At 41.3% G+C, this 24081-nt stretch overlaps 1 protein-coding gene across 2 annotated transcripts in view; it reads left to right on the forward strand.

The window, feature by feature from the left end:
• LOC148071312 (histone deacetylase 7-like) overlaps window positions 1–24081 on the forward strand; it is a 46604-nt gene that overhangs the window by 15167 nt on the left and 7356 nt on the right. For both annotated transcript variants that reach the window (XM_087801596.1, XM_087801595.1), the window contains exons 3-20: window positions 159–246; window positions 844–955; window positions 1027–1094; window positions 2586–2699; window positions 2819–2904; window positions 3087–3173; window positions 3254–3395; window positions 5565–5797; window positions 5860–6060; window positions 6427–6625; window positions 6696–6829; window positions 6937–7057; window positions 7134–7183; window positions 8107–8214; window positions 9135–9190; window positions 10948–11035; window positions 11620–11739; window positions 15065–15162. In XM_087801596.1, coding sequence (XP_087657722.1) covers window positions 159–246; window positions 844–955; window positions 1027–1094; window positions 2586–2699; window positions 2819–2904; window positions 3087–3173; window positions 3254–3395; window positions 5565–5797; window positions 5860–6060; window positions 6427–6625; window positions 6696–6829; window positions 6937–7057; window positions 7134–7183; window positions 8107–8214; window positions 9135–9190; window positions 10948–11035; window positions 11620–11739; window positions 15065–15162 — 2105 coding nt within the window. The remainder of the gene's footprint in view (window positions 1–158; window positions 247–843; window positions 956–1026; window positions 1095–2585; window positions 2700–2818; window positions 2905–3086; window positions 3174–3253; window positions 3396–5564; window positions 5798–5859; window positions 6061–6426; window positions 6626–6695; window positions 6830–6936; window positions 7058–7133; window positions 7184–8106; window positions 8215–9134; window positions 9191–10947; window positions 11036–11619; window positions 11740–15064; window positions 15163–24081) is intronic.

Consider the following 24081-nt stretch of genomic DNA (forward strand, 5'->3'; position numbering starts at 1 on the left):
AAAAGACAAACGCACTCACTCACAGACAGACACAAGGAGAAACACTCACAGACAGACAGACACCCACAGACACATGCAGACAGTCAATTTAAGGGAATGCTTTTAGAATACAAAATATAATATAAATATAAATACGTTTTTTCTACTTTTTTTCAAAGTTCCACTCTGAACAAAGACACAGAAGGATGGCAGATGAAAAAAGAGAAAAGCTGGAACAGATGATTCTGAAGAATAAACATGAGCCAAGTGAGTATTACTAGATGTTTGTGTGTGAAAAGAGAGTTTTGTACAAACAAACGCATACTGATAAGTACAAAGGAGGTCCAAGATCTATTTAGGAGACACTCAAATCAACATATTAGTTGATCTTTGAAGATCAAGTTTAATACTTAGTGGTTTCTTGAAGCTGTTTCCTTCCTTTGTAGGATGCTAAAGAGACCTGTCATTGTGATTTACGACTTTTAGTGTTGAAATATGTGTTTTTTGGATAGTTGTTAGAAAAACTGGTGGTGATAATCATCATCTATTTCTTTTTGACTTTCTATGTACGTTGTTTCCACCTGCTCGGAATCATGGGAGAATTCCACAGTCACATTTCTAAGAGCACATCAAACCTTCTAGCACAATGAATGTTGACTTCGGTCTATGAAGGGAAATGTGACTTTCCATAAATGACCTCACAAAGACTCAGACGACATATTTCTCTTGAAACAATCCAATGGGTTTTGGGTTATTTTGGTCTTTCCTTATTAGAGGGGCTGGGGGTGATTCATGTTTAACCTCAGATACCATCTGAATTCCTTTCATACTGCTGCATTGTTGAATTAAACGTTTCATTCCAAGGTGCAATAGCCAGTCCTCTGGTGAGAAAGAAGCTCAGAGAGCACATCATCAGGAAACAGCCCAACCATGGAAGGGTCACCCCCAACTTCAGCACTCCCTCACCTGGCTACGGGTGAGTCAAAAACACGTCAAAATCAAAATCGTCTTTCTCTTTTTAAACTTCAGTCAAAATTGTCTCCCAAGAATTCATGTTCAAGAAGGATCTCCAGAATCCAGATCTTGTGACCAGCGTAAGGTTCTGCGCCGCACAGGTAAGACCTCTGGCTATCGCGGCCGTTCTCACCTTCAGGTTTCAGGTGAGGTTTCTAACAGTGTACATGGCGAAATTGGAGCCAAGCTTTGAGCCGTCTGACTGCAAAGCTCTTTGTCATGTTTTGTTTAGCGAGGGTCTTTCAGCTGTCTCGGCAAACTGTCCTTACATTATGAATTGCAGGGATGGAAGTGAGAAGTTTGTTGTGCCCAGTTAGACCGAGGAAAGCCATTATCAGGAGGCCTGCAGGGCCAGAGCAGCACATGGACACAGTAACAACACCAACATAAAAACTGGACTACATGCGTTTGCCTCAGTTTGGTGTAAAATGAACTGCGTGTGAATGAGATGGGTTTTATTTTGACACACGTACTGTACGTACACATTCACACAGATATACACACCCACACTGATCAAAATGTCACCATTTGTCTCAGAACCCACAACAAACGGTTATATGCACACACACATATGTACACACACACACACACACACACACATGCACACAGATATATACACACACTGATTATAACGTCTCTATTTGCATTGTGTCAGATTCCACATCACACACACACACACACACACACACACACACACACACACACACACACACACACACACACACACACACACACATACACATACAAAATGTCACCATTTGTCTCAGAACCCACAACAAACGGTTATATGCACACACACATATGTACACACACACACACACACATTGTGCATGCACAAAGATATATACACACACTGATCAAAATGTCACTATTTATATTGTATAAGAACCCACAACACACACACACACACACACAACCCCCCCCCCCCCCCCACACACACACACGTATATAAAGACACTCATGGGCTGAAAGACATACACACATACACAGACACACACACTGGCATACGCACTTACACACACATGCGCACACACAACTACAAACACACCCTCAAAGGCAAACACGCACATGCACACACATAGGCAAACCTCCTTGTAGGCAATCTTACCCTTATAAGCAAACACACAAACGGATGCGCACAAGCAAACAACACATACACACACATGCGCACACACACCTACACACACACCCTCAAAGGCAAACACGCACACACACATAGGCAAACACCCTTATAAGCAAACACACAAACAGATGCGCACATGTAGACAAACTCATACACACATAATCGCACACATACTCACGCAAACTCGCACGCAGACACACACGCTCACAGGCACGCACAGGTACACAAGCACACGAACGCACACACACATACACAAATCTAATCACATGTTAACACAAACATTCAATTGTGAGTTCTTGTTAATGTTTCGTCTTGCATATAAAGTACTTAAGGAAAAGGTGAAATGTAAAAAAAAAATGTCGTTGTTGTTGGTAGTAGTAGTAGTCCTATGAGGCACCAAATAACCCTCTTCTCCTATACAATATTGTAACTTTCACATTTTGTAATGATAATAATTGTGTTATTTCAGTATCGGAGCCAACACTGAAGTTAAAATCAAAGAAGTTCAGTACCACGAGACAAAATCCTTTGCGGCGCAAGATAAGTGCGCCCCCTACTGTCAAGCACAGGACAGAACTCCTGGGTAATGTATCCCTCAAATGCTGCTTTCTTTCCACTATCAACACACAATATGTTTGCATCATCACATCACACAGTTCCTCACGTGCTGACACTGTCTTGTCACATGTTCGTGTCTTTCAGATTCCTCTCCCAGCAGCAATCCAGTGTCAGGCTGTAGTTCCCCGAACGACAGCGTTCATTCAGAGAACGGACTCCTGGCCCATGAGGTATATTTTCATCCCAACTATTTTAATATTACTTTTTCTTTAATTTATGCTTATTTGTGAATATGCTGATGTCATCACTACAATTGAACATTAAACAAAAAAAGTTTTTAAAATAAAAATGATTAGCTGGTTTATACATCAATAGAGTTGATCACTAAAAAGTACTTTCCTAAACTTTTAAGGCACCGAGACTTCTACTAAACAACAGTAGATTTCCCCATTTCACCTCCACTGCTACACCAAACATCACAGTTGGACGGCCTCCACAGGTGAGGACTCTCGTTCCCTGCCTTGTTTAACTCGCTTACAGCATTTGTCCACATTTGATCTGTTAATCTTCTCCGGGCAGGAGGACCTCGACCCAGCTTGCAGGACTAAAGCTCTCCCTCAGTCCTACATGGACAGAGGCAACCCGTTACCTTCCCAGCAGCTGCACCCGGTGCTTGTCCTGGAGCCTCGGACTGGAATGGTTCACCCTCAACTCATCACTTGTGAGTTCACATGAGATAAGAAACTAAATAAGACATGTTCGATAGAGAAAGATTTACCTGGTTATATTTAGGATTTAAATTTGAAAGTGAATTGTATATTCCTCTATGTTCAACTTTTTTTTAAACAAATTAAAAAAACTTAACTTAAAAAAATTAAATATATACTTAAGTCTCGATTAAGAATAGCTGGAAACATTTCTTGTTTGTTTTGCAAAGGTCTAAAACGGTCATGCACTTACAACTCTCTTATATAATAAATTATAGCTTTGTAGCTCATATATTAAGAAGAGTTTTAAAAGTTGTAAACTCTCCCTCCTTTTTCTAGCAGCCTCGCATCATTTTTCTAAATCTATTGGCAGAGAAATGAGGCTAACATTCAATATATTTTTTCTATTTAATGTATATTTTGGGTCACTCAAAATAAAAAACAATTGCTTCAACGAATATCAGCCACGATCACGACGTTTGTTTGTTTCGTACACGCCACAAAGACGCCCTCTTCTGGCAAATAAATAAAACTACATTCTTCTATATCGACTCAGCTCCAGAGACACATCAGACTCTTAAGTCTGAGACCGGATGAGCTCAATTGAGGAGAAAAAAGCAAAACAGTTTTGAACAAAAGATATTGAAAAACAATAACCGAGGTGTTTAGGCAAACGTCTACTGTACACCACACCATGAAAATGAATCATCAAAGTTTAAAAACGATCTTAACATTTGTGATGCAAATGTTTTTATTCTTTCAGAGAAAATGAATTTGGTGTCAAGAGTTGTTAAAAAATAAAAAAAATAAAATAATAAAATAATAAAAAGAAAGGAGCTGATCATTTACAAATCACTGAGGTCCCTGCGCAATACTTATCACGTGCGATCTCGACTTAAACAGTACACCACAGAACCAGTTAAATCTTCATATTGGCAGGATGCGGTTAGAGCATCATGAACCATCGCGCCCTTTTGGTATATCTGGCAGCCCTTGGTCTGTCATCTTTATCCTTTGCCTCACAACTCAACAAGTGTGACCTCTTCTCCAAGAGACGAAGCACTTGGTGAGACTCGGGTCAACAGTGCTGTTTTGTTTTTTCTTTTATTAGCGCTGCCTTCTCTGTTCTGTTACTTACCTTTATTAAACTTTCCAGTTCATCAGTACTTTTTGACTCAGGCTAATTTTTACCATTCGACCCTCCGGACAGTATTCAAGTGAGTGACTTGTCTTAATGAGTCGGTATTCAAGTGAGTGACTTGTCTTAATGAGTCGGTATTCAAGTGAGTGACTTGTCTTAATGAGTCGGTATTCAAGTGAGTGACTTGTCTTACTGAGTCAGTATTCAAGTGAGTGACTTGTCTTACTGAGTCAGTATTCAAGTGAGTGACTTGTCTTAATGAGTCGGTATTCAAGTGAGTGACTTGTCTTAATGAGTCGGTATTCAAGTGAGTGACTTGTCTTACTGAGTCAGTATTCAAGTGAGTGACTTGTCTAAATGAGTCAGTATTCAAGTGAGTGACTTGTCTTAATGAGTCAGTATTCAAGTGAGTGACTTGTCTTAATGAGTCAGTATTCAAGTGAGTGACTTGTCTAAATGAGTCAGTATTCAAGTGAGTGACTTGTCTAAATGAGTCAGTATTCAAGTGAGCGACTTGTCTTAATGAGTCAGTATTGAAGTGAGTGACTTGTCTTAATGAGTCAGTATTTAAGTGAGTGACTTGTCTTAATGAGTCAGTATTCAGTGAGTGACTTGTCTAAATGAGTCAGTATTCAAGTGAGTGACTTGTCTTAATGAGTCAGTATTCAAGTGAGTGACTTGTCTAAATGAGTCAGTATTCAAGTGAGTGACTTGTCTTACTGAGTCAGTATTCAAGTGAGTGACTTGTCTAAATGAGTCAGTATTCAAGTGAGTGACTTGTCTAAATGAGTCAGTATTCAAGTGAGTGACTTGTCTTAATGAGTCAGTATTCAAGTGAGTGACTTGTCTTAATGAGTCAGTATTCAAGTGAGTGACTTGTCTTAATGGTTAGTATTATCGAAAATTTCCATTTCCCTTGTGAAACTCACAAAATGTGTGAGTTTTGATTAGTGGTGAGAAAATCCTTAAAAACTCCTGACCTGTATCATTTGAGTTTATTGCTGACCCTTGACCTAATAAACCTGCATTATCTTTTTCACAGTTCAAAGTTTTAGTCCCGCTTCTCTGCCACGGCAGTGTCACATCTCAACCCCAGCCAGAAGAGAGGGCTTGCTCGACTTTCCGACCCATAAGCGCTTAGAAAGAACACGATCAGAACCTCCACCATACAGCCACTCGCACCTTCACCCACAAGTCGGCCGCCACTCTCGGCTCCAGCTGCCCCAACACTGCTACATTAACAACACACTGGACAGGCTGAAGGTGCTGAGAAAGGTAAGAGGCTGATCTGATGGGGTCTTCTGACCGTAGCCGACGATTCTCTTTTCGTCTCACAGATCCAGTCGGAAGAAATGGACATCGAGGAGATCAGCTCTGGATCCGGGTCAGGACCGGGGTCCATTTGTGGTTCAGAATCCGGCTCCATATGTGAGGAAGACCACCGCAGAAGACCAAGCAACGCCAGCAAAGACTTGTTTTACGACACCGAGTCCAACACCTCCTCGCGAGATAGCTTAATGGAAAACTCTGTATCTCAGGTGAATGAAGTGTACGGTCATCTGAAGCTCTCAAGGTGCCGACTCATGCTGCCATCACACATGAACACTTGCTTTATTTTTCTGTAGATAACAGTTGCCATAATAATATAACGTTGCCGCTTGCACGCTGGTTTTCGTTTCTGTCAGTAGGGGGCACTATAGTCATGAGGAGAAGAGGTTTGAATCGTGAAAATAAATTAGTTGGGCGCTATGACAGAATATACAAAAGAGAAATGGTTTAAACATTAATTATTTTAACCAGATGTTGACAAGTGATTCTTTTTGGTTAGAATTTTATTTACAATATAATACAACGAAAATATCTAAAATAAAAAAATAAAAATTCTCTCTTTTATCTTCCGAAAGTCACAGAGGCAGATTATGCACAGATTCCAGTTGGACTCCCAGACTGACCCCGTCCTGATGTGGCCTCACCAGCCTCTCGGTCGGACTCAATCCTCACCCGCCTCCACCTCACTCCCTCTGACACCGAAATCCTTCTCAACCATTCCTCCCCAGCAAAGGACCAGTCCCGGTTTAGATGTGCAGTTACGTTTCACCACAGGTCCGTGATTTAAAACACATCAGACAAAATGTCATCTACATCCCCTAATGTGTTGACCTGTGTGCTCTAGGTCTAGTTTACGACGCACAGATGCAGAAGCATCAGTGTTCTTGCGGAGACAACAGCCGCCACCCTGAGCATGCAGGGAGAGTTCAGAGCATTTGGTCCAGACTGCATGAAAGAGGCCTGAGAAACCAGTGTGAGGTAAAAGACACAAACCTGCTGAAAACAAGTTGATTTGTTAGAAATGAATAACAAACAAATAATTCGGAGTCCTTCTCTCTGTCGTGTCTGTGTGTGTTTGTGTGTAGCGTATCCGCAGCAGAAAAGCCACAGTAGAAGAACTACAGTCGGTCCATTCGGAAGAACATGTTCATCTGTACGGCACCAACTCTTTCAACCCCCTCAAGGCTAATAACCACAAGTCAGCTGGTGAGACCAGTCGACTATTGTCACCACGGTAGTTATAAGTGAAAGTGATAAATGACCCGTTGCTGCTGTCTTGCAGGCACTTCGTCTCAGCAGATGTTTGTGAGGCTTCCCTGTGGAGGACTCGGGGTTGGTTTTCACACTCGTCAAAGTGCTTAAGCTGGAATTTCTCCACTCATATAATTGCAAAATAAAGCACAAGTGATTAGTCTTCATTTTAGACTAATAAACGCTAAAAGTACAAATGACTATTGTTTTAAAGTTGTTGCTTTTGGCTCAAACATCTTTATGCTGCGAGGAGCTTGTAGGTTTCAAAACTCTTTCAAGATCCTTGACGAGATAATATCTTTAATTTCAATGCAGACTAAAGGTCTGAATGATAGTCATGAGGAAACACAAGAGCAGTTGAGCGGCAGAGGAGCTGGACGTCTGATGATAAGACAAGTGATCCGCCTGGATTTCCGGCCCTTCTCCGCTTCTCTGAACAATGTGATTGGAACAAGATGGCAAAGTCTGCGATAAAAGAAATTCCTGTGACTGCTTAGCTTCAACATGGCACAATCCCAGAAATGAAACTAAAACACAAGATTTAAAAAAAACAACTGAACATGCAACATGGATAATAAATGCATTATTTCTGTCAGACTTTTTACGGAAAATATGATTAAGAAATGAATGCAAACGATTACAAAGGAAATCCAAAACAACATTTGAAAAGATAAATTCTTAGTTAATGTCAATATAGAAAAAATATAAGTTAAACTTTAAAATATACCTTTTGAAAAATGTAAAATCAATAGACAATTTTAGAAAAATAACCTGCAAATGCAAAGAACAATCTACATTATTTCCATTGAGTTGTTACATTTAATAAAAGTAAGAGTTATAACTTTAGGTCTTGAGCTTTATAAAAAAACATGCAACATCCTCAACACATTATTACCTTGGCAAATTAAGCGTGTTTATTTGCTGACAACAGGGATTATTTAGAGCTTTGATTCTGTTCTGATGCTTCCCAAACATCAAGTTGAATCATCTTTTTGACGTAACAGGTCGACGTCGATACGGTCTGGAATGAGCTCCACACGCCAGCGGCTTCACGCATGGCTGCAGGTTGTGTGACCGACCTGGCTCTGAAGGTGGCGCAGGGAGAGCTGAAGGTGCGTCTTTGATTCATATATCATTCCAGCTGATAAGAACATGAAGCATGTTTATTGAGCTGCGCCGTGGTCTCGCTCTGCACTGCTGCAGATGTTAGAACCTTTTCTAGATACCGAGCACGGGTTTGTTCCAACAAACTAGTGATGATTTCTGCTGGTAAAATACACAAAACCAGAGGAAACATTGAGAACAAGATGCTTATAAGTACTTTATGATGATAAAATACATGTTACTGAATGCTTGTAGATAAATAATTATCAGGGTTGTATATTGGCAAAGATGTATTGCTACGATCCTTTCACGATACATGGTCATTGATTCGATACACTGTAGTAACAAGTATATAGTTGTAGTATTGTCCTAGTACTTGACTCTGGTGTTGCAGAATTTATAGACCACATGACTCATGACGAAATCGTAACTGCTTTCATTTGTTTTGAAACCAAAATATGTCCAAACATCTCCTTTAAAATGTATCAGCTTGTCCTCAGTCATTGCGGGATTTCCTGCCATCTTGAGGCCGTACATTTAATAAAATGATTTTATTTATTTATTTTAATGTAAACAATTAAAGAACTATATTTAAGCAAAAAAAGTTTTTTAATTGATAGAGTGCAGTTGAGTATAAATATTTTATTGTGTAAAAATATATTTAAGGGTATATTTTCTTATACCACTAATAGAAATGTTTAAGACTCATCACAGAGTTCTTCTGTAAATGATTATATGATGATTATTATATATCCGAGAATGTGTTTGTTTGATTCTTTGAGCTAGGATTGATGGACTATGACTGAAGTCAAGCGTAAGTGAGTCGTTGATAATGAATAAATACTGCACGTGTGTGAGATCATGACTTTTGTTTGTTCACAAGTTCACTGCAGCAGAAAGGTGTTAAGGTTTGTCTTCTTCTCTACAGAATGGCTTCGCAGTGGTAAGGCCCCCTGGACACCATGCAAACCACTCTTCCCCTCTGTAAGCATAAAAGCACCTACACACGCTAACCTGAAAACACACACACACACACACACACACACACACACACACACACACACACACACACACACACACATGCCATTTGCCAGGAGGTCCTGGAGTATTTCAAAGGATTTATAACAGATCAGCTTGAAAGCAGGACAAAGTCGATGTCTCTCCCTCCTAATGTGCGCACGCCGACCGAGGTTCTGTGATGTCTGCTACCTGCCTGGTGTCCGCAGCAAATTACCTCCACCTCTCAGATTCTTTTAAGCTTTAAAAAAAAAAAAAAGGCGCCTCAAACAACGTGCACGTAGATATGTGTGCGCGTGAGCAAAGTAACCATGTTCAGCTGCGAGTGCTCAGCAGTCCTTGTCCCCGTTATTTATGGGATGATTGGCTGGAAGTCTTACGCACAGCTTGGATGACATCTATCCTGCAGCATCCACGCAGGCACAATCCCACACACGCTCACGGTTTTATGACCCGTGCTGACACCACAACTTCCTTCATTGTCTTGCATACATCGACACTTTTCTGAGTACCTAAACAGTGGACGAGAGCAAAACACTTGCACAGAACTTACAATGGATTAATAAATACCTCTAAGTAGTTTTTCACTTGTTCTAAAATGACAAGATCAACTGAAAAAAAAAACGGTATTGATCGTGATTATAATTTTTATATAGATGCATAATCTGCCTCTGTGACTGTCAAAATCAAGACAAGAGGAGCGAAAACACAAGTTATTTATATATAAAATATATAAATAAAGAACAACTTTCATCATTAGCTCATCTTTGAAAAGCTGAGAGATAATTCAAAACACAATAGTTTAAACACTTTTTGGTTTTGTATATTCAGATATATATCTCTTTTATATTTTTATAATTATTTTTGCTAAATTATCATGTGACCACTGATAAATGTTTGGAGTCTTATTCATTTCATGCGCAGCTTTTCCTCCTGAATATAAAGATTTTTGTTACGAAATAGGTGAGGAACACTTTAGTCATAATAAATAAATACATTTATTACTAATGATCTTTAATAATCTGTAAATTGGGGGTTGAACTCCTGACTACTGATATGGAAGAACATCATGTTGGTGAACATGATTATAATAAGTACATTATAATCATAAACAACTGGCTAATGTAGTTAATAACTTGATAATAAAAAGTGTGTCTAAATAAGGAAGGCAGAGACAGTGTATATAAATTGTAGTTTAATTGTAGTTTGATCATTGCATTCATTTTACAGACTGGCCTTCAAGGTGTTGCAGATAAATATAGCCAAAAAAGAAGAAAAACTAGTCGCATGAAAACAGATGTGGATGGCAACAAATATTCCACTTGGAGTCGGCGAAAAAAGTTATTTAAGACTCAAAATTAATTGAATTCAGAAATGAAATTAATGATTTATTCCTTCGATGCGGCTCTGGAAAACATGCCTCACGGTCCAATTTATTGTATGTGTTTTTATTTATACTTATAATGATTTTGTTGAAAAGTGTTTTTGCCAACTACTTATCACATTATTATTATTTTAAAATGATGTTTAAAACTAATCTTCGCGTCCTCGTTTGAATCTCTGAACTGTGGCTGAACCTCGATTAGCGGAATCTGGACTGAATCGGACCCGATTACTCTTAGATGTTCTGACTTCCCATATGGTGGTTTTGTGATATTAATTTATTAAAGATGTCCTCATGAACACATGTGACAGCCTTTCATCCTTGACTTTTTTGGCCGCAGGGGTTTCTGCTATTTCAACTCTGTGGCCATCGCTGCAAAACAACTCCAAAACAAACTGGACGTGAGCAAGATACTCATCCTGGACTGGGTAAGGATCCTTCCATCACCAATCCCCATGTGAAGAGAAGTAAACACAAACAAGTGTTCTTTTGCACGCAAACTACGCTGCAGGAGCCATGTTGGCAACGCGCTAGCATTTGAAGTCGCCATTTGGTGAATCCGGACACACATTTAAAACACTTTTCCATGTGAAAATGCAGATCCAAACAGCCTACAAACAAACTAACCAATCCACCGCCGCATCTGCTGCTTGCCATGTGTTCTAAACCTGCTTTCCCTCATCGATGCTTTGAACTAGTCAAGAATAACATGAATAAAGACACAGTAGTGTCTTTACTGAACTGTTCATTGTAGCCGATACTCTTTTCCTCGGTGCTCGTCCAGTTCGAAAATTAGAAATCTCAAGATAACAGTGTTACTTCTGTGTTTTATTTTGAAAGAATCCAATACAACAAACAGTACAGAAAGTAAACAAGTCAATAAATGAATGATTAAAATGTAAAATCTAACTTTTTCATGCTCAATATGTATTAATTTTGTAACTAACCTTTAAGGTACCAACAAAAAATGTTTTTTTGGACACTTTTGCTAACTGCAGCATATCTTTTGCAGGATATTCACCATGGAAACGGCACCCAGGAGGCTTTCTTTGACGATCCAGGCGTCTTATACATTTCTCTACATCGCTACGATGATGGCAACTACTTCCCTGGCAGTGGAAGTCCCAGCGAGGTCAGTGTGGAATTTACAGTGGTGCTTTACAAGATTTGGTCCCCACTTTTTACATGTTAGGAAGGAAAAGTGTCTGATAAAGTTTTTTAATTGATTTATCAAGAATAAATATTGACAGATTTGTTTTTAAGAAAAAAGGTAAATTGAGTAAAAAAAGGATCCTCAGTGCTGGTGGAAAGAAGGCTTTTAGTCTTAATCTTTCAAAAATAAAGATTATCTTGGAGTCTTGTTCAAGAGTGAAGTCATGAGATCATCTGTATCATCTGTCATGGTGAAGAGCTAAGCTCTCTACTGACTGCTCTGGGGTGATAAACTTGGTTAGAACCTGAATCACAGAACGCACCTGTGAGGTTTTCTTTGCAGGTGCGTTTAGACCAAAAGTTGAACTGCTCTTCCTCCACATGGAAAGAAGCCAGTTGAGGTGACTTGGGTTACTTCTTCAGGATGAGTCCTGGATGACTCTCTCCAGAGATTTTCAAGGCATGTCCAACTGGGAGGATCCCAGGGCAGACCCAATGCATTTTGCAGAGACTTTTTTGTCTGCTTAGCCTGGAAAAACCTTGCAATTCTCTCAAAAAAGCTGGAGGAGTTTTATTGGGGGGGATCCTGTGCCTCTTTGCTCTAACTGCTGCCCCCACGACCCAACATTGGATAAATATATACATAAGCTGTTGGTTGAGGTTTGCTGCATTGTACTGATGGTATTTATTGTAATTTTTTTTAAGATATTCTGAATGTAGCCGGCTCAACAGATGACAAAAGACATTCTCAGCTTTTATTGTTCTCTAATTCCGCAACAGGATGTATGGAGCCAAATTGCATGCCTATGTTTGCGAACAGGAAACGGAGATGCCCATGAATTCCGCCTGCGGTCTCGCTGCAAAACCCAAAGTGTTGATTATACCCGTCAGATGAGCTGACCCCAGCCCACGGTGGCATTCACAACCCATTGAGTCCCCCACATCCCCTACCCTCAGCCTCCATCCTCCCCCACATTAACGAGGGGGGAATATAGTCTATGTTTTCCCATAAAGTCCCCTGATGAGGGACGGTACATAAAACGCTCCGCTTGCTTGGATGTGGCTTTGCCTTAAGTGGCCCCTCAACCTCTTTTGAGCTGTGCGGTAAACTTCTGGAGTCATGGTGTCCCCCCGTGTAGGTATATAACGCACCATGGGGTCCAGTTCTGATGTCATAGCCAAAACAGCCCACAGTAACCAGCGACGGCTTAATCTACTCCAGCGATCCTCGCAACATGAAAGACGGGAGGAAGAAGACGGGCAGAAGTGCAAGATTCCTCGAGCATCCGCAAGAAATGCTATGACTGCGTCGCCTGCGTGAGCGCGTGCACATGGGTACATCAACAGTTGGCAGAGGAACAACCTCATGTGTTTTCCATTTGGCCTGTGAACATCCCGTCCATGGGGAGAAAAATAGACACAGACACAATGTGATGCTCGTCGGAATTCTTTCTCTTTCAAGTGTCTTCTCACTCCACGCAGACACAACCCATGAACACTCACACACACTCCCCACCTTGCCAGGGGGATGTCAATCATTCCCCTCACTGACACATTGAGTGATGGTGCAGTGTCAGAGAAGAGACTACAAAGGGAAGGAAGAATCTTCAGACCCTTCCATCGACATGTGCAGGATTAGGCTGATTGAAGCTTCTATGGTGTCTCAGATTTTAGCTGCAATGAGGAACAACACTACGACAAAAGTTTGTGTGTCCTATGACAGAATATAGACCTGGTGTTTACTTTCTCCACCGAACCACCTTTCATCGTGTGATCTATTTGCGATATGGAGATGGAGCCGCAGATGTTCTGTTTTGCTGGATATGTTTGTATTAGCATACAAACATGTAGAGTGATCCCATTTTTTATTTTGGATTCAAAGGACTTTCTTCATGTTATTGTGGATTTCAAAAGCAACTGTCTGCCTAAACATGTGTTTACACTAAACCAGATTTGTGTTGAAAGCAACTTACTTGCAGAGTTCAAGCTCTGTACAAACGGTTGCGCTACAATATAGGAGTGAGGGATGTGAACACATTTGAGGCCACACGGTTGGAGCTTTGATGTGTTAGTAGGCGACGTATGTTGTTTTAAATGCTTAACTTAACTGTTACTTCTGTTACTATTAAGAAAAAAAAAGGAAACTGTTGGATGCTAGTGGTTCTTTTGAGCAGACCGGTTGAATGTCAGGATTATATTCACGGTCTGACATTCAGATAGAAAGAAGTTGAAATACATAATCTACAAAAAAAAAACTACAATTAAGTGCATGTTAAAATATCTCATCATGCTGATGCTGAATCAGCAAGAGCTCTTGCCTGTTTTAACATTATTTATATTGAATGAAGACTCTGTAACAGATTTGTTTCTAAATTTTGTGGGTTTTACTCATTTTTTTCAGAGTCACATGCTAATGTTATTTATGAGAATGTGGTGTTTTTGTTTTTCAAATTAAAACACCTTCCAGGCTGTAATAATCAATAGAACATTAATTTATCATTAACAGATAAAAACAGTGAAAATAATTGGTATAGAGTTTTTGTTTCACTTATTTTCTCAAGTTTACAGGTTGGTGAACTTGTGAAAATGGTAAACATGTGTCTTGTCGTGTTAAAAGTCCCACACTAATTTTACTTCAGAGGAAGTTCCATCATACTTCTATGTTACATTAAGCTACGTTTCTAAACCTCTAATGCATCTATTTGAGTCTCCGCTAACTTTAGATCCTCCAGCAAGTTTACCTACTTTTTTAAGATGAACTTGTAGGAAGATTTAAGTCATTTTGGGATCAGGAACGACAACCTGAGTGCAGGCAGCGCAACAAGTTGTGAATAATATTTGCCCTTGAGCGGAGGGCAGGAACCAAACTGGTCAAATGTAAAATGCACAGAAGGAGAAAAAAGGGCCAGTAAGAGGTTTATCTGTATCTAAATAGCAGTCACAGCCTCCAACAGTCCTCGTCAATAGCAGGTTCTACTTAAACATTCTGCTGACAGACTGACAGCGCTGTTGCTGTAGGTAACCTGCAGCCTTCAACACTGAGAAGTGCAACACTTGATGTTAATGAAAGACTAACATGATGTGGATGGATGGATTCACAAGAATTTCTGACAAATTGTGTTAAAATCAAAAACAAAAGTTCAGGGGTGTTGAATTAACCGCCATCCGTCTTCCATTTAGAGGTCATAATCATTTCCTTCTGTGGGCTTAAAGAGATCTCCTATCCTCAGATCCGTGTTTTGTTGGAGTTAAAATGAAAAAAAAAACAACATTTTTTAAAAATGATGGTTGACTTTTCCTCGCAGGTCGGTGCTGGTGCAGGCAGGGGCTTCAATGTGAATATTGGATGGACCGGGGGTTTGAAGCCTCCCATGGGCGACTCCGAATACCTGGCAGCTTTCAGGTAAATCATTATTTATTCATCACCTGTGTGCAAGAAAACACTGCCTTGAAGCTGTTATTCATAGCGGGCGAGTGCATCTGTAGGATTGAAATGATGATGGAGTTTCTCCAACTTACAAATATCAACCATGATAGAAAAAATCATCAATCAAGCTAATGTTTAGTAATAGTTTAGTGAAGGTTGCTTTTAAGTCTTTAGAATGTGTACCTTCCCTTCTGTTCAGTTAGGAGTCGGCAGCACAAGTAGGATGGTGGATCACTTGTTGAATTATGTATTAAAACCAGTTATTTTCTAAAGTAGTTGTGGCATCGACTCATCTAAATATTGTTTTCCTTCTGGTGTGTTGGTCACTGAGCAGGAACATGCATAAGTAGCTGAAATTTAACTTGATCTTCATACTTTAGGTATCATTAACCACCTTTTACTTGGTAACTGTCGTCTGTGGAGCTAATTAATGTCGCATGGGATGTTTAAACTTTGACATGAAACCAGACTTTAACTGTAAGGAAAACATTAACTGCAGTAAAACAAATAATTTTCTAAGTTGTGTTGTTCATTATCATAGTTTTAAATGTATTTTTCCATGCAAGAAAGTCGATAATAAAGAGATTCAGCATTTTTATGAGATCAAGCCGTGGAATTGTTGTTGACGTCGTCAAACTTCCGGATCAGATACAGAGATTATTTATTGTGTCAAATCATTTTAATTCACTGTAGCATGACGCACTCATTGCACAAATGTATATCTCAACTTCTATTGTATGGCTAGTCAGTTGTAAGACAAACGCATGAAAAGCACAGAGACGGTGCATACCTCAGCCAAGGGACCCTATTTATAGTTTCTGATGTTTTTACCTCTTTTACTTCAGGACTCCCTTAAAAAAAGAGATCTCATATGCAGATCTCATTGGGACTTTCCCAGTTATATAAAAGTTAAATCAAAATTTAAAAAACATGTGACAAACTTGAGTCCCGGCCCACTGGATGTTTGGCTCAAAATAAAAGTAGATAAATGTTCTATATCTAAATCATGATGTATAAATATGTTGGTGTTTAAGCAAAGCTAAGGAACAATGCATAGAGGAAAACGTATATATTTATATATTTATGACAGATTCAGCCTCCAAGAATGAAGATACAATTTTGCAATCTGATTCATTCTCAGATGGTTTTGGATTTTGTTTGGCCAGCGACCTGGACTATTACAATATTTTCCCCCGTTGTCCCTCTACATACTGCATACTGTATGAGTTTTTACTAGTATTTCTGTCAACTGGGTTTTTTTTCGACAGTGTGGACATACACTTCTAGTTGCTCTTTTTCCGCTGGTAATCTTTGTAAATTAAACTCTGTTCTGTAACAAGCTTTATTTAACAACACTGGCAAAGTGCCAGATCATGGTGGGGCATACACAAAACTCAGTGGGTGGGCTCTTCGTCAAAGGGGAAATGCTAATGAGCTAACCCATGGTGGTAAAAAAAAAAAAACGTCCACCCAAAAGGCAAGTTCGGAAACAGTAAGTCCAGTGTTTACTGGAGTTCTGGATGGTAATTAAGAAACAACTGGCCCTCTCCGCTGCAGCTGTCTGGTTGTTTTGATTCGTTTACTGGACTATTTTCATGTGTACCACCACAATGTAGTACTGTATGTATGTAGCGTACTGTCTGCTCACCGGAGGAAAAAAAGTGTCCTACAGCATCAAAACTCATCCAGCGGTTTTTGACTACAGAACAATTGTGGCCATGTCCAGGAATCATCTGGACCTTTGTAGAGTTCCATAGCGGCTTTTACAGGCTATTATAGGAAACAGACAAATTGAAGCAGTATTTTATCAACAATGAAGATCCTATAATGAATAAACAATAATGTTTTTCACAGGAATTTATTCTTTAACGGTTGAAAACGGCTTAGTAGCAGAAATATTCATGTGTTGTTCTGCTGGCAAAGTGTATAGGAAATAGGTTTTGGTTATAAATGATGATTATTCATTGATATACCATAGTAAAAGATTTGATGATTTATAGACACATCCTTTGTTTTAGACCAGAGAGGAATAACTTCAAGAAAATTAGCTCTAATGTGACGAAGGAACCTTGGAAGATTAAAAGAAATACCTGAATAATTAAACCAAAATAGATATGAAGATGAAATGTTGATATTTTTTTTTTTCAGAATTTATGAAATTCTAGAGATAAAAATAAACTTGTCAAACAATTGAAGGAATACATTTTTTTATTTAATCAAAAACCAATACTTACCTCTATAGGTTTACTCTTAAGGGCATCATAATAATCTCTAACTTCAAGAAATGTGAGGATGAGAGTCGCAGACAAGGCTTGGGTGAATAAATGTGTTTAAGTGGTCGAGTCTCTTGTTGTGGGGAGAGGTTCGGGTGATGCGGGCTGAGGAGTAAGTAAGTAGGTAATATTTGTAGAGCACTTTTCTAGACCACAGGGCCGGAGTGCAGGTGGAGTTGGCAGATGGATGATCCTAAGGTAGAAGAAGGTAGGAGTTACGGCTTGGCAGGCAGAGGTAGACTAGCTCGAGGAACTTGCTGAAAACAAAACGTGGTTGTATGATGGTCAGGCACAGACTGGATAGCTGATCGGGTTCTTGTGCGCCCATTTGCTGATTGCTGGTAGGTGGTGGTGATGAGGAGGGACGGACTCCCGGGTTGGTAGGAGCAGTCGTGACAGTTCCCCCCCCGGTCTTCTGTCTATGAAACCGTCTAGTCACCTCCTCTACATTCAATGTCAGTGGGGTGGGGGGGAAGTCCGAGGTTTGACGGGGGATTGTGGTGGAGTAGTGAGGGCTGTTTGAAGTGTGCTATTGTCCTTTCCAAACCGGCAGTGGAAGGTGTTGAAGTTGGTCAGGCCTCTGAGGCCTTCCCACACTGAAGCAGGGATGTAGCGTTGGATGCAAATGTGTTCTCCAACTTCTCAGAGTAGCGCCTCTTGGCTGGTCTGATCTCTCTGTTCAGTGTGTTCCTGGCCTGCTTGTAGTGGTCCTGGTCCCGCTCTTGAACCATCCTCTAATCCTGCATAGCCTGGTGGTGAACCAAGGCTTGTTGTTGTTGTATGTCCTGTGGGTCTTGGTTGGTACACACATATCCTCACAGAAGTTGATATAAGCTGTCACAGCATCTGTCACATCATCTAAGTTGTCGTTAGCAGCTTCAAAAACACTCCAGTCAGTGCAGGCAAAGCATTCTTGAAGTTCCTGCTTCGCTTTGTCGGTCCACTCTGTTTTCACTATAGGTTTGGCCGTTTTAAGCTTCTGCATGTAGGACGGGATGAGGTGGACCAGGCATGGTCGGAATGTCCTAGAGCTGCTCTTGGGACAGCGTGGTATGCCCCTTTAATTGTGGTGTGGCAGTGGTCCAGTGTGTTTTTGTCTGTGGTGGGACAGCTGACATGTTGTTTGAACTTTGGCAGTTTGTGGGTTAATCTCGCTCAATTAACGGTTTCAGTAAATCAGGACATCAGAGTGTTAAAGATCCAAGTTTTTTCCATAGAGAAGGAGCAGTTCGTCCATTTTATTGGCCAGAGAGCGGATGTTCGCCAGGTGAATGGATGGGATTGGAGTCCGTAGCCCGCGCCGACATAACTTCACCTGCTGAGTGTTGTGCCGAGGCTGCCATCTGCAGCACCATCTTATGACAAGAACAAGGTCCCATGTCGAGCAAGGCCATGTCCTCCGACAGCGTCTGACGTGATCCTCGACCGATGGAAGGGTTATCTCTCCTTCCTGACAGGGGAATAAGGGCAGAAGGTGACCATAAAGAAACTCAAAGGGAGATAAACTAGTGGCTGAGGACGCTAGGGTGTTGTGGGCATACTCCACCCAGGGAAGCTAAGATTCCAGGAGGAGGGGTTACAGAAACCAGGCATCGGAGGGTGTTTTTCAGTTCTTGATTAGAACTCAGCTTAGCCATTGGTCTGAGGGTGCAAGCCAGAGGAGGGGCTAAAAGTGGCTCAGAAGGCCTTCCAGACTGCCAAAGTCAACTGTGGCCCCCTATCCGAAACAATGTCAATTGGCAGACCGTGAATTCAAAAAACCATGTCTCACCAGAATGTTGATGGTCACTTTAGCAGGGGGCAGTTGAGGCAGATGAACAAAGAGGACAAACTTAGTAAAGTGGTCAACTATGGTTAGGAGGACCATGTTCCCACTGGAAGGGGGGGAACAACCCAACCACGAAGTCCGAGGCGATATGGGACCACTGATGTGGTATAGGCAGGGGGCGATGCAGACCTGAGCTGGGTTGGTTGGACGTTTTGTTCTGGGAGCACACAGGACATGCTGACACACATGACCTGGTGTCCTCCTCCACTGTTGGCCACCCGAGTCTGCGTCTGAGAAAAGACGGCGTTCGAGCGATACCAGGGTGGCAGGTGAGAGCTGTGAGCCCACAGCAGCACTTTTGTCCTCACATTCTCAGGAATGTAAGTTCACACTGCGGTCCAGTTCCTGGATCAGGATCTGCCTCTTGAGCTGCCCTTACCTTCTCTTCAACAGTCCAGACCACTGCTGCGGATATCATACAAGTTGGGGGCAGGATGGTCTCAGACTTTTCCAAAACTTTTTCACTCCTTTTCTCGGGCAGACGAGAGAGCATCTGGTCCCTGGTCTGTAAGTTAGAGTGAATCTGAACCATCCAAAGAATAATGCCCAGTGGCTCTCTGCAGAAGAGGTGAGAGAGATAAAGCGCAAGGATGCATCTTACTGTCTTTGGAGGACCGCTGTGAGCGCTCCGCTCCCACCCCCACATCAGAGGCATCCACCTCGACCACGAACTGAGATGCTGGATCTGGTTGCACAAGTATGTGGGCCGAGGTTTATCTTTCCTTGAGGTCAAAGCTTCAGCCTCAGGGGTCCAGTGGAACTTCCGGAAGTGGAAGTCAGCATAGTTAAGGGGGCTCCAACTTCACTGTAATTCCGGATAAAACGGCAATAGAAGTTATCAAAACCCAGAAACCTCTATAGCTGCTTCCCGTTGGAGGGAGTAGGCCAGTTTAATACTGCCTTGACCTTGTCGGGATCCATCTTGACTTGACCACTTGCAATAATGTAACCCAGAAAGGAGACTGACCTATGAAGTTGATACAGGGTCGGAGGCTCTTGTCCTTTTTCTCCATAAAGAAGAAGCCTGCACCAAGAGGAGAGACCGAGGGACGAATGATGCCAGCCTTGAGGGATTCCTTTATGTACTTCTCAATAGCTTCCCGTTCCAGGCGAGAGAGATTGTACAAACGAGACTTAGGCATGGCCGCACCTGGCAACAGATCAATCGAACAATAATATGGGCGGTGAGGAGGTAGAGGGAGACCTTGCTCATTATTAAATATCATCTTCAGGTCGTGATACTAGAAGGGATTGAGGCGAAGTCAACTGAGAAGGGGGTTGTCGGACGACCACTAGTACTAGAGCGGATTGAAGACGGTTCTTATGACAGTCCTGACTCCAGCTAATAATTTTAGATGCTCTCCAGTCTATCTTGGGGCTGTGTTTCAATAACCAAGAAACCCAGAATTACAGGAACGAAAGGAGAGTGAGTAACAAAAAGAGTCAATGTTTTTCTTGATGATTACCAGACAGGCGGAGGTTTAGAGGAGCAGTCTTGTGGGTAATGTGACGTCAGTAGACGACCAAAGCGGTTAGGATTAGGGTCAGAATGATCTCAATATTCAATTGCTTGATAATATTGACATCGATAAAACTTTCATCAGCACAAGAGTCAATTAGCATGGAAAGTTGTAAGGACTGACCTTGATATTATAAGACTGCTTCAAACTTCGTGCGTGGGCGGGGAGTAAGTGGAATGGTAGTCTGACTCAACAGCCTGCTAAACTGATAGTGTTTCAGCTGGAGTTTCTCTCCTCGAAGTACTGTAGTTGAGCGGAACAGCTGATTCAAGCGTGTCTGGGAGGGGGCGGGGCTCGGCGAGGTCTGTCGCTGTCGCATCTGCTCCTGGTGACGGTTGTCAACACAGATAGAGAGAACAATGAGATCATCCAGCTTCTTGGCCTAAGATATCAACAGACCTTTATTGGCCTAGGTTTCCATTATAGCGTTCTGGGGCTGGGATCCGATGATCCTGAGGTAGAAGAAGGTAGGAGTTACGGCTAGGCAGGCAGGCAAGTGGACAACATCGAGGTAGACTAGCTCGAGGAACTTGTTGATCACAAAATGTGTTTAAATGACGGTCAGGCACTGTCAAGCCTTAGTGTTTTTCTGCAGTGTCCCTGCTTGAAAGGGATGTTACTTATCCGCCCCTGAACTTTTAATTGGATGTCACTCAAAGACCAAGCGCTTGTTTCACCGTTTTCATCCTTTTATTTTTGGATTTTCAGGTCTCTTCACACTTTTTTTTATGGGTGAAAAACCTTCAAACAAAAAATATACAGAACACTGTAATCCATTTACAATAACTGAATACAAACTTTATAAGCTTTTTAACTTGTATTAATCAAGCCATCGTTAAACACAGTTTTAACCCATATTATTCTATATTAATCATCGTAATTTAAACATTTTAGTGCATATAACTTATTATTATTATTTATTAGATATTATTATATTATTTTAACTTAATGATTCTTAAATATTTATTCAGTGCAACCATTTACATTTAAAAATAATAATTTCCACCGCAACTAAAATGCAATTATTTAAATCATGATGAATAATAAACACATTGGAATTAATATACATGAACTGACAATTTTTCTCTTTCCCAACAACGAAAGCAAATACATTTATTAAGGGGTTAAAGTCCATATTAAGGGCTTAAAGTACTTTAGCTGAAACGGCTGATCCAAACTTTCTTTCCCAACTTCTTATCCGCTGCCTGCTGGGTGTTGTCGATGAACAGTTGTTTTTCATGACGATCAAGGCTGTTTTTGAGTCTGTGTGCACTCGGGACCATAGATATGTATATGTAGGCGCCGCATCTTGGTACAGTGCATTTCGTCTATAGAGGAATGATGTGTTTACATCACTAATCGCTCATTTGTCAAGTTATTTTCACAGGGTTTGTTTGCTAGATAGACAGACAGACATAAATAAAATGAAAATAACCCAGAAAACGTTCAGGTCTTTATTGCTTGAAGTTCTATTGCATTTGAGTATCTTCTTCTTATTACAGAAGTTCTTATTTGTTAACAACTTTGTGGTGGCTTGTTTTTCAGAACATTAATTTCAAACGGCAGCTTCTATGGCCAGGAACTATCCAAGGTCCAGCCATAGTTGCTAAATTATCAGAAGGAATCTTTTCTATTATTATTATTATTATTATTAGCCCAGGACCCTGTATCATAGCTAATTGTATGACGATTTGAACGGACCAAACAGTTTGAATATCGGTCCAGAATTTAGCGAATAACTGTATTATAAGATTGAGAAGTATCTCCTTCCCTGTAGTTATTGATGCGGTGCTGCCTCTGATGGCACTGTACCAAGATGGCGGCGCTTTATACACATCTGTCTTCAGTCGATGCGGTATCTATGTATATATGTATGTCTATGCTTGGGACAACTCGGCGTTTTTGGCACAAGCCGTCTTCTGTTGTTGGTTGCTTCCTGTGTGCCCTCTTTTAAGGTCCCGGGTGTAACATGGAAGCTGCTCCGGTTTCGCCCACTTTCTTGTGCGTCTTTTAATAACTAGTGTTCAACCATGTTTGACTTGAAGGGCACAGACTGGACAGCTGAGCGCGTTCTTGTGCTTCTTCACTGATTGCCCGCAGGTGGTGCTGATGAGGAGGGTTGGGAGGACGAGTCGTGACAAGAAATGCCAATTGTCACCCCTTGCTTAGATGCCTCTTGGCTGCTTCATTGACTTCATGATTGATGGGATATCCCCTCACAGCATCGGTCGGCATCCTCAGGAAAAACCTGGTGAAGTTTAATCACATTTTTACACCGCAGGGGTCAGTGAGGGCGAGCTGATGCAGTGCAGGGTTGTTAGGACCTGCAGCCAGAAAGAAGGTTGACCTTATATACCACACAAAGTTACCTGGTTTTCTTACTTATTCTTACTCTGTGGCAGTCATTTCTTTATTTCTAGGAATCTCATACGTAGGGCAACAAATGAGGTCTGTTCTAATGGTTTTTATTTCCTTACACACCTCAGTGTCTTGTACAGTAATTGAGTCTAAAAACCAGTTTACATGTCAGATTGTTTCAAGGATTAAACACCAAAAAAGAAGTTGCGTTCCGTCAGGTTGTTAATGATGTGAATCAGTTGCAGAACGTGTGTGGTGAAAAGGGAAATGCTGTGGTCCAGAATGGTGATGAGTCTGTCAAACAAGCGCTAACGAAAGCCTGGCTTGGTTACCGTCAAGTGTCAAGAGCATGTGTGTGACATAGTGCACGTATGTGTGGAGGATTAGCAGGCTGGTCAGAAGTGAAGGTGGGTCTAATCACCAGTAGCAAAGGCGTGCACATGAAACACATGTAAGGCAGGAACATGTATGTGGAGGGCTGCACATGTTGGGGGGCTACTAAAGGAGTCACCAGCAATGAAGGGGAAGAAATGCAGCAGGGGAGGCGAGAGGAGAAGTGGGGGGGGGGGTGCATTGTTAGGGAATCCAAAGGCGGCGTAATTAGGACCAATGGATCCCAGATGGCTGGCTGTCAGTGACGTGAGAAGAGGGACGAGCTCCTAATAGGAACCAGACCCACCCGAACGCCTTTGAACCGCACTGAAAGGGAGAGAGCGAGAGCAGGAGAGGGAATCAAACGCATCATGAGCTGTGTGCGCTTGCTCAATAACTGGCAGCTGGCGAGGGGAGGAAATGAGGAGGAGAGAAGCAATGAAAGTGCTCCTCTCCTCCGAGTGGAGGGTACGAGGGCGTCTGAGTCCAGATATGCCCCATGGTCTTCTTCCCAACTTGTTTTTTTACTCAGAAGGAACTCAAC

This window comes from Callionymus lyra, chromosome 10 (assembly GCF_982586985.1).
Source record: "Callionymus lyra chromosome 10, fCalLyr1.hap1.1, whole genome shotgun sequence".
NCBI classification, from domain to species: Eukaryota; Metazoa; Chordata; class Actinopteri; order Syngnathiformes; family Callionymidae; genus Callionymus; species Callionymus lyra.